The 9,616-nt window shown below is 49.7% G+C and overlaps 1 protein-coding gene across 5 annotated transcripts; it reads left to right on the forward strand.

The window, feature by feature from the left end:
• Positions 1-358: 358 nt before the first annotated feature.
• Positions 359-7,320, forward strand: LOC127301969 (pentatricopeptide repeat-containing protein At3g12770). Of its 5 annotated transcripts, none has more exons than XM_051332282.2 (12): positions 359-643; positions 781-894; positions 1,533-1,778; positions 2,314-2,526; positions 4,774-4,903; positions 5,253-5,322; positions 5,410-5,505; positions 5,604-5,642; positions 5,749-5,959; positions 6,042-6,183; positions 6,470-6,605; positions 6,868-7,320. In XM_051332282.2, the coding sequence occupies exons 1-12, from the start codon at positions 631-633 to the stop codon at positions 6,976-6,978; spliced, it is 1,521 nt and encodes a 506-aa protein (XP_051188242.1). In that variant the 5' UTR covers positions 359-630; the 3' UTR covers positions 6,979-7,320. The 5 variants fall into 5 exon arrangements, with proteins under 5 accessions (XP_051188242.1, XP_051188243.1, XP_051188244.1 ...); XM_051332283.2 differs by having other exon boundaries at positions 362-643; positions 4,777-4,903; XM_051332284.2 differs by lacking the exon at positions 2,314-2,526 and having other exon boundaries at positions 367-643.
• Positions 7,321-9,616: the final 2,296 nt, after the last annotated feature.

A 9,616-nucleotide genomic window follows, 5' to 3' on the forward strand; every position in this document is an offset into this window, starting at 1 on the left:
CCTGGCCCGGCGGAATCTGGCGCACATGTGCGGCCCGCCCGCCCGTCGCAATCCACGGGATGCCCGCAATACCCGGCTCCATGTGCCGCTCTGCCCCACCACCACCCTCCCAGCAACCGTCACGTGACGCCCCTCTCCACGTCGGCCTCCCCGCCGGCCGCACGACTTCCCGACCCACCACTGCTCCTCCTCGGGATCGCCGCGGCGGGCCCATCTTGGCACGTGCGAGCGCCGCGCGCGACAGGGCCGTCACGCAGGGAGCAGTACGTACTGCCGTCGTCTCTCGCGCCGCGCGGCGTACCGAGGACCAGGTGCGAGGGGCCGCGCGCGCGCGCGAGCGAGCGCGTGCCGTATAAAGTTGCCCACCGGCTCACACGGCCTGCTTCTGCCTGCCTACTAGCTAGCTAGCCGCTGGTAGAGGAGGAGGAGACGAACAGGCCGTAGCACCAGAGCAGAGAGAGCTTCCGCTCCGTCCTAGCGGGCTAGCTCGCGCGTGATCTCCAGGGCTCGGCGCGCGCGCCAGCGGGGAGGTCGTTCCTGCCGGAGCGGGGAGAACTGCGCGGACAGCGGCGAGTCCGCACGACGGCCGGCCGGGAGGCGATGCGGCTGGTCGACTGAATTGCTGGAATTATGGGCATCCAAGGTACGCAAAGACACCGCTCGTCCGCGCGTGCGTGATCGGCTAATCATCCATCATTTTCCCTATACTCCTGAGACTTGATCCATGCCGTTACGCCCGCTGCCGTTGCCTAATTCGGCAAGAGCTTCCACCTACTGCAGGGAACAGCAACGCGACGCACGACTTCCTCTCGATCTACGCCTCCGCCGCCGTCGCCGGGAAAGATCCTTCGCTCCAGCTCCACGACTCCAAGCCCGCCGCCGCAGCATCTCAAGGTACCTAGGCCTCCGCGCTTCCACTCCATTGCATGCTCTCTCTCTGATCGCAACAATTCTCTGTCAGCTGGAATTACAATACTACGGTGCAATTTCCAATTGGTAGATAGGTAGGCTATAGATACTTAGATCTGCAGGGCGGCTAAAAAAAAAAAAAAAGAATCGTCAGGTTTTCGGCCCTGAAGAATGCGACCGGCGATCGAGTTCTTCTTCGCCGAACTCTTCACCTTTGGCCATGCAATTCCTTCGAGATCGACCAGCCTTGAATTAAGGGAGGAATCCAGACCAGCACGCGCGCGTGAGAAATGGAGCACCGCTAGCTACCTCGTCGTTACGGTGGCGTGCGACGACCGACGATTGATTGGGCCGGGTTCGAAATCTTCGCGTCAAGATCGTGCTATACGAAGCGACGACGATGGGATCCATCACGTGTGGGTTGGACGCAAGCGCTGCCGTCGACGGCTTCCCCTTCCGTCCGTCGTCCAGCCTATCTGGCCGGGCCCCACGTCGCACAACGAGGCCACGAGCCTAAGCATGATTAGGCCAGCATAATCGTAGCGTTAGCTGCTCACTGATTTTTTTAGTACGTACCACGCTTTCGTTTTTGCTGTTGGTGAGTTTTACTTTTGTTACTGCAGGCTTCTTTCTGAAGACGCACGACTTCCTGCAGCCGCTGGAGAACCCGCTGGCGGCATCGGTCCCGGAAAGGCAGCACGCGTTGCCGGGCGGCATCGGCACGTTCACCGTCAGCCAGCAGCAGGTGCCCGGACCCGGAGCACGGACGACGGCGGCGGCCGCGCCGGTGGTGGTGGTCAAGCCGGAGCCGCCGGCGTTCGTGCTGTGGGGGCAGCCCACGGCGGCGCAGCCGATCAGCGCGCACGCAGGTACCTAGCTATGTTTACCCGATCAGCACTCTCTCTATCTCCGCCGTTGGCCGTGGGCTGCGGACGAGAAAGCGGTCGTAGATGCTGCTTCGGCTCCGTCGCTTTGCCGGTCGCCGATCGACGGCGACGTGCAGGGCGCACGCGTACGTGCGTCACGATCGATCACGTCGGCTTCCCTCTTTACCACGTCACCGCGCAAAGCTCACCTACCTACCATCCCCAGTTCGTGTAGCCGCTTGTGTTACAAAAAATAAAGAGATAGGGGACAAGATGGGCCTCTCGGTGCGTGGGCCAAGATATATAATGGCTGTCAACAAGGGGCCCTACGGCCCGTGCAACCGAACCTCGTGTCCCCGCTCGTCTGGCCCACCGCGTGAACAGCAGGTGCCGGCTCCGGCCCATAGCTAACCTCCCGCTAAGCCCACGCAGTCGTCCCCACGCATCCTCGCCACCTCCACTGCCATGTGGGCCCAGATTAATCGTATTGCGGTTGGGCAATTAGAGAGAGCTGAAGCAAGGTCTGTGTCGTGTGCAGGTGCAGGCCACCACCACCAGCAGTGGACGCTCCCCTTCGCCGGCGCCGGACAGGCCGCCTCCGCGCCCAGGCAGCACCCGCCGGGGAGGAAGCGCCGCGCCGGCGGCGGACGCGGGTTCATGGAGTCCGGCTCCAGATCCAACGGCGGCGACGGCTTCGACGACGACGACGACGGCCTCGCCGCGCGCCGTGAGGTCTCCTCCTCGCTGCAAGGTACTGTACCCCAATTCCGCTCAATTCCGCTTTCGTCCATGACCAATTTCGGTTCTCGGAGGCGCTGGTGGCGCCGGGCCGTTTCTCCCGATTGCTTTTGTTTTATCTTCAGTCGAGTTTTTGCTAGAAAAAGCCCCGTCTTCTGTACTCAGGGTCAGAGCAGAGTGGAAGGGCGGAAGCTCGCGCGAGTTAATCGCGACGGGCATGGACGCGCGGTGCGCGCGGCCGTCGCACGTCCACCAGCTCCACGCGCACCTCCTGGTCTCCGGCCGGCTCCTCGCCGGCTCGCCAGCGCTCCTCCTCCTGCTGCGCGCAGCCTGCCGCGTCCGCCCGTCCCCGTGCCTCCGCCCCCTCGCCCGCCACCTGCTCGACCACGCCCCCCACCCGCACCCATACCTCCTCCACGCCGCGGCCCGCCTCGCGTCCCGCCTGCGCCTCACCTCCCTCGCGCTCCGCCACTACCTCGCCCTCCGCGCCTGCCACCCGGCATTCCTCCCGCCCGCACCCGCCATAGGCGACGTGCTCAGGGCCGTCCCTGGCCGCGCCGCCCACGCCCACGCGCTCCGCCTCACTGCCCACGCCGGGGACACGCGGTTCCTGCACAACACGCTCATCGCAATGTACTTCTCCCGCGGGGACGCCGCCCGCGCCCGTCTCGTGTTCGAGGGAATGCGTGAGGGCGACAGGGACGTCGTCTCCTGGACCTCTCTCATCTCGGGCCTTGTGCAGAGCGGCAGCCCCTTGGAAGGGCTGCGGCTGTTTGCGGCGATGATGAGCGGCGATGTCCGTCCTGATTTCGTGCTGCTCGTCACGGTCCTCAAGGCGTACATGGAGCTCGATGACTTGCCGGGTGCCACGTCGGCTCATTCCTTGGTGGTCAAGGGTGGCCTTGGCGATGAGCAGGATGTCGTGACCACGCTGACGGCCATGTACGCCAGGTTTGGGTGCGTCGTGGCTGCGAGGGCTCTCTTCGACAGGATCCCGCCCCCGCGGGTAAACGTGATCCTGTGGAATGCCATGATATCGGGTTACTCCAAGAACGGGCTTGCCGACGAGGCAGTGGATCTGTTCAAGCAGATGCAGATGTATGCGAGGACCATGACCCCTGATTCTGTCACGTTACGGTCGGTGATCATGGCCTGTGCTCAGCTCGGCTCCACTGAGCTTGCTGTGTGGATGGAGGACTACGTACGCTGCAGCGAGTACAGGGAGGACGTGCTCGTGAACACGGCGCTGATTGACATGTACGCCAAGTCAGGGAGCATCGCCCGGGCACGCGAAGTATTTGAACAGATGCGTGCGCAGGAACGGGATGTGGTAGTCTGGAGTGCATTGATCTCAGGCTACGGGGTGCACGGTTATCTCGCAGAAGCCGTTGGCCTGTTCGAGGATATGAAGCTCGCGGGGGTGAAACCGAATGATGTGACTTTCTTGGGGCTTTTATCAGCGTGCAACCATGCAGGCGCTGTGGAGAAAGGGTGGTTCTACTTTCACTCTATGATGTCTGACTACAAGATTGAGCCTCGACACCAGCACTACGCTTGCGTGGTCGACCTGCTTGCTCGTGCTGGTCAGCTTGACAGAGCCTATCGGTTTATACTTGACATGCCCATCAAGCCAGAGATGAGCGTGTGGGGTGCCTTACTCCACGGTTGCAAGATGCACGAGCACTCAAACATGGCCATGGCTGAGAGGGCAGCGCAGCATATCTTTGATTTGGAGCAGTCCAATGCAGGGCACTACGTGCAGCTAGCAAACATGTACGCATCTGCAGGGATGTGGAGCCATGTTGCTGGCGTGCGGATCACCATGAGAGAGAAGGGTGTCACCAAAGCAACGGGATGCAGCTCCATTGAGGTCGATGGAGAGATGCACAACTTCCATGCTTGGGATCACTCGCACCCAAGGGCTGCTGAGATATTCACCTTACTCTGCCTTCTTTCTCAAAGTCCAACCGGTTCTGGAGAGGCATGCCAGCTGCTGAGCACCTTTTTGTAGTTAGGCCAAATTTCCTGTATCCTGTTAGTCTTTCAAATAGTATCTTGGCTGCCAACATTAATTGTGGCATTCATGTCCTGTTCCTGTAATGCAATTGTGATACAGTTCATCACGAGCATTCTGAACATCAAAATGAACCAAATATTACTAGGTTAGATGCAATCTTCTGCATTAAGCGCGCAGAATAGGGTTGCCGATTTTTACAATACCACACCTACAGTTTTGTACTAATGTGTGCTCTTTATATAGCAGACTTGGCTGTGAGGGTTGATGGGAAGGGCGGGAGCTGCAGTAGCAGTGGCATGGATCAGCGGCCAAACACACCAAAGTCAAAGCATTCTGCAACTGAGCAGCGTCGCCGAAGCAAGATCAATGACCGGTGAGGATTCCTGAACTCCTGTAGTTCGTTCAGATCATCAGAATGTACTGGCATTGTTCCTTGGTGATTAAATTTCTAAGGGCTAACATCAATAATGTTGTAGAAAATTTAGTTAGTCAAAGATTTCAGTAATGTTGCAATAGATTTATTTGAACGCTAGAGGTATGTAAACTATCAAATTCTGTGCATTATAGAACAGCATAGATGCATGCTTTCTCGAAAAAATCACAGACACAATGTACCTCCATAGATGAGCTTATCTGGAATTAGTTTCAAGACCATTTGTGAGCCGCAGACAAGCACTGGGCTCGATGTATTAACTATTTTTTTCTTCATGTTATCTTAACAGGTTTCAGATACTTCGGGATCTGTTACCACACACTGATCAAAAGAGAGACAAAGCAACGTTTCTCTTAGAGGTAAGGCTCTCAGGAGCATTCTATGTAATTTGAGTTTGTCTCCTGGTTGGTTAACTTGGTTCTCACTTGACACCGTTTATAATGCAGGTTATCGAATATATACGGTTTTTACAAGAAAAAGAACAGAAGTACGAGGCTTCATTTCCAGAATGGAACGAAGAAAATGCAAAGTTACTCCCATGGGTAATTGTTTTCCGAATCATCAATATGCAATTAGTATTGTTCAAAATTAACATTCGTTCTTGGATGGCTGTATCTGAACACTGCTCCGTATTTTGCAGTCAAACATGTATTTTCGTTCATCCTGGAAAAATGCACAGGTAAATTTTGTTTCTCGTAATTGAATGCCATCTCCGAATAAAATCTTAGATTTTGTTTGAACTTTCTGACCAAATTCTTACACATACTATTTTCGTTGTGCTCCAGAGTAAGGGGCAAATCGCAGGAGATGCCTTGCCTGACCCTTCACAATTCATCACAAATGGGTCCTCCCCTGAATTTAATATCACAGCCAAACTTGATGATAACCACACCACGGTAGCGTCCGCAGCTGCCTCAGGGGCACCAGATCATGCTGAAATTGATCATATAGCTAGTGTTTCCTGTAGATCAGCGGATACTCCAACAAATATTCTGAGTATGTTTGACCATCCACCTGTGCTTCTGTTCCCAGACAGGAAGTAGTATTGGTTATTCATCATTTTTTTTCCTGTATGTAGATAACGCAACACCCCAGTCTCAACCCCAATGGGCAGATGCGTCTGGTGTGGATGACTGTGGGGTGAACAGTGACATGTTAAATAACCAGCAATTGACGATTGACGAAGGAACAATCAGCGTGTCAAGCCAATATTCCCAAGAGTACGTTCAAAGAATATTTTCTCTCTTTATTATGTTGCTACTTGAGTACCATGGGTCATATAGTTATGGTAGTTGCCATTTATTTTCAGTCAAAACTGGACAACTGCCTTTGTTTTGGTTTCTACTAAATTAAGGTGTCCTCATAATGCTTCAATTCAAATTGACCCCCTTGGTTCTATTATCCTGTCGCCATGTCTGAGTTTACAGAGCATATTGTGAAAATATTTCTCACCATTAGCCAACCAAGTACATTGACACACTTAGTTTTTTTGTTAACTCACCACAGGTTACTTAATACATTGACTCATGCTCTTCAAAGCTCGGGTGTAGATTTGTCCCAAGCCAACATTTCTGTCCAGATCAACCTGGGCAAGCGGGCTGTCAAAAGACCTACTACCGCTGGACAATCCTCCAGTTTTCAGGTACGCCACTCTTATCGGACTCGACTCCCCTATTTATTGTAGGATTTGCAGTTTATAGGGAACTGCACAAAGTTGAATGATTAGCTTGTTCATGCATAGTACCAAAATTTTGAATCACCTTAATCCGTAAAATTCAGGCTACCATTACACATCTTAAAAGAGTTCAGAAGCGATCATTTCAAATGCATCTGAACATTCCGTTGTCTAGCTTATTTATCTCTGTTTTTTTCCAAGTTGACACTTGGTGTTTACATCCATGTAGGAGCTCCCTGGTCTAGGTCCTGGAAACGAAATGATGGGCCATCAGCAGGCAATGTTGGGTGATCCTGCTCAAGAGCTCCCACACACAACGAAGCGGTACAAGTCGGGGTAACACCCACATCGACCCTTGCCACATACTGCCCAAGATGGATTGAACATTCTTTCCTCCGTACCAGCGGAGGCCCCTCCGATTGCATGTACATTATGTCGCTGTGACCGCACCGGGACGGACGAAGCAAGACTTTGGTGCATTCTTTCATTTTATCTCCTTGCCGCGTTATTTATTGTTACAAAAAGAAAAGACAAAGAAGCTTCCATCGCAGATTGTGAAGCTGCTCTTGTAGTAGTATATAGGCTTCCATTCACATGAGAAGTTTCGATCTACCCCTGTAAGATAACTCGACCAACTCTACCTGTTAGCTAAGTCAGCTCCCTGGAGTATGTTAGACTGTTAGTGTGTCCGTTTTACTATTATCTGTGATGATTAGTGCAAATGACATGAAACCTGGATGAACCCGACTCGTGGAAGATTGCGTGTCCATTGTCTTTGGTGTTTGTGGACTTGTGGTAGCGGCAGCCGAGAGTTGCGGCGCCGGTACCTGGCTGGTGACGCTGACGGCAGGAGAGGCTGGGTCAAGACGCGATCGTGTGACTGCTGGTGACGGAAGGTTTACGCTTTGCCGTACACCAGTAATCTGGGAATCACGTCTGTCCAAAGTCTATTTTCTTGAAATGAACATCTATTCAAAAGTTAGACCCTGACTACGCGCCTCACTCCGTGGAGATGGAGCTAAATACACGGTAAAAGGCGGCCGGATAAGGTTTTGTATTCTAAGCTACATAAAAATGATGAAGTTGATTTTTTTTTTGGAAATTTGAAATTAATATACTCAGATTGACATTTTTATCATTTTTTTGTCCCTAAAAATACAGAACATTTCGAATTGAGATTTTGCATGTTTATGTATACATCATTAGCTTTTTTAGAATCTTGTTACACGACTTTCCTAAACTTGTAAATATAACTTTTGAAGTTTTTAACATGCAGAGAGCATTGAAGCTCAGGAGTCAAAAATCTCCACTCAAAAATATTCGTTGTGATATGTCTAAATCAGGTAACATGTATAACCATAAGCATGGAGAAATACAACTCTCCTGTGCACGGGCCACCTTCTCAATCCTTTTTTTCCTTTTTCTTTGTACAGTTTTAGGTTCCCTCTCACCCTAATTACTACATCTAGTTCTCAATCCTTCTTTTTTTCCTTTTTTTTTTCCTTTTGCTGAATCGCAAGTTCAATTTGCGAACCATTTGAATATTTCGTAGTGAAGGGAGCTTAGAGATGACACCAATACTAAATAATTGTTGAAAGTTTTTGAAAAATCAACTTATAAAACTTGATGAAACATATTAAAATTTTGAATTCTATCAAAACAAACCCTTTTTAGGCTTGTTTAAAAGATATAATTGAATGAAATATATATATTCAAATCAAGAAAATTATATATATATAATTTAATACTACATCTGTCCATAAAAGGATGTTAGAAGTTTATCTAAATTTGAGTGTATCTCGACATTATTTAGTGTATAGATATATCCGAATTTGGACAAACTTCTGATATCCTTTTATAGACGGAGGGAGTATAAGAAAAAAAATCGGTGTGGTAAATAAGGGGAGAAAACGTACTAGTATGAGTTAGGATTCATGCAAAGATTTTCTTGATTTGCTAAATCTCAAAACACACATAATGGACAACAAGCACACTGTAATTAGACCGGACCAGACGTCCGTCCCCCCAAGTGCGACCCTTGTTTCCTCACTTGTGGTCTTTCGAATCGCGAGAGCGGTTTGAGCCATCAAGATCGCCATTGCTTGCTCGTAATTTGAACAGAGTTACAAACTACTCACTCTGTTCATAAAAGATGTCTCAACTTTATCTAAGCTTGCATGTATCTACACATTAAAACATGTCCAAACTTAAGACACCTTTTTGTTGGCAGAAGTATTTCATTTTTTGACGGAAAGATGTCTTAACTTTGTGGACGGAAAGATGTCAACTTTGTCTAAGCATATGTTCATTTTTGAAATCGTACTAAATATTTTATGCTATTAGACAAGGTTTTTAGAGTAGTTTTTCCCGGCTTAGTTTTTTGCCCAGGACTTTGTAATATCCCAGGTTTAGAGACGATCGAGGGGTAGATTTTAGAAAGGGATGTGCATGGCATTGTAAATTACGGGAAAATTTCGCGCTTTTAAAACAAAACTGCATCGAAGGGGGACAGGTTTCTCTCTCGACATCCTACAGGGTTAGGGTTTCGAGAGTGCAATGAACTTATTCCTACTTATCTAAATTAGGGTTTTGAGAAGAGAGAAGTGATATTGCATTGAAATCTTAAGTTGCATGATTGAATTACAAGTTAAGTTGTTTGATTGAATTCAAACCAAATTTGAATTTGAATTTCAAATTCAAACATTAAATGATCATCACATAATTCAAATTTAAGATAATTTCACAAACAATTATCATTAAGCAAGAATATGAGTAATACAACAATTACATTAAGCTCAATAAGGAAAACTTGAGCTTTATTGATCATCACACACATAATACATTGTCTTTACAATATTCAGATTTGAATTATGGAATTACAACACATTACAAGAATTGATGAAATAGAAACTGAAAAAGGAAAAATTACAAGTTATCTAAATGACCTAAACTACATTGTGATCTTCATGAATTCTTTG

Source organism: Lolium perenne, chromosome 5 (genome assembly GCF_019359855.2).
Source record: "Lolium perenne isolate Kyuss_39 chromosome 5, Kyuss_2.0, whole genome shotgun sequence".
In the NCBI taxonomy this organism is placed as follows: Eukaryota; Viridiplantae; Streptophyta; class Magnoliopsida; order Poales; family Poaceae; genus Lolium; species Lolium perenne.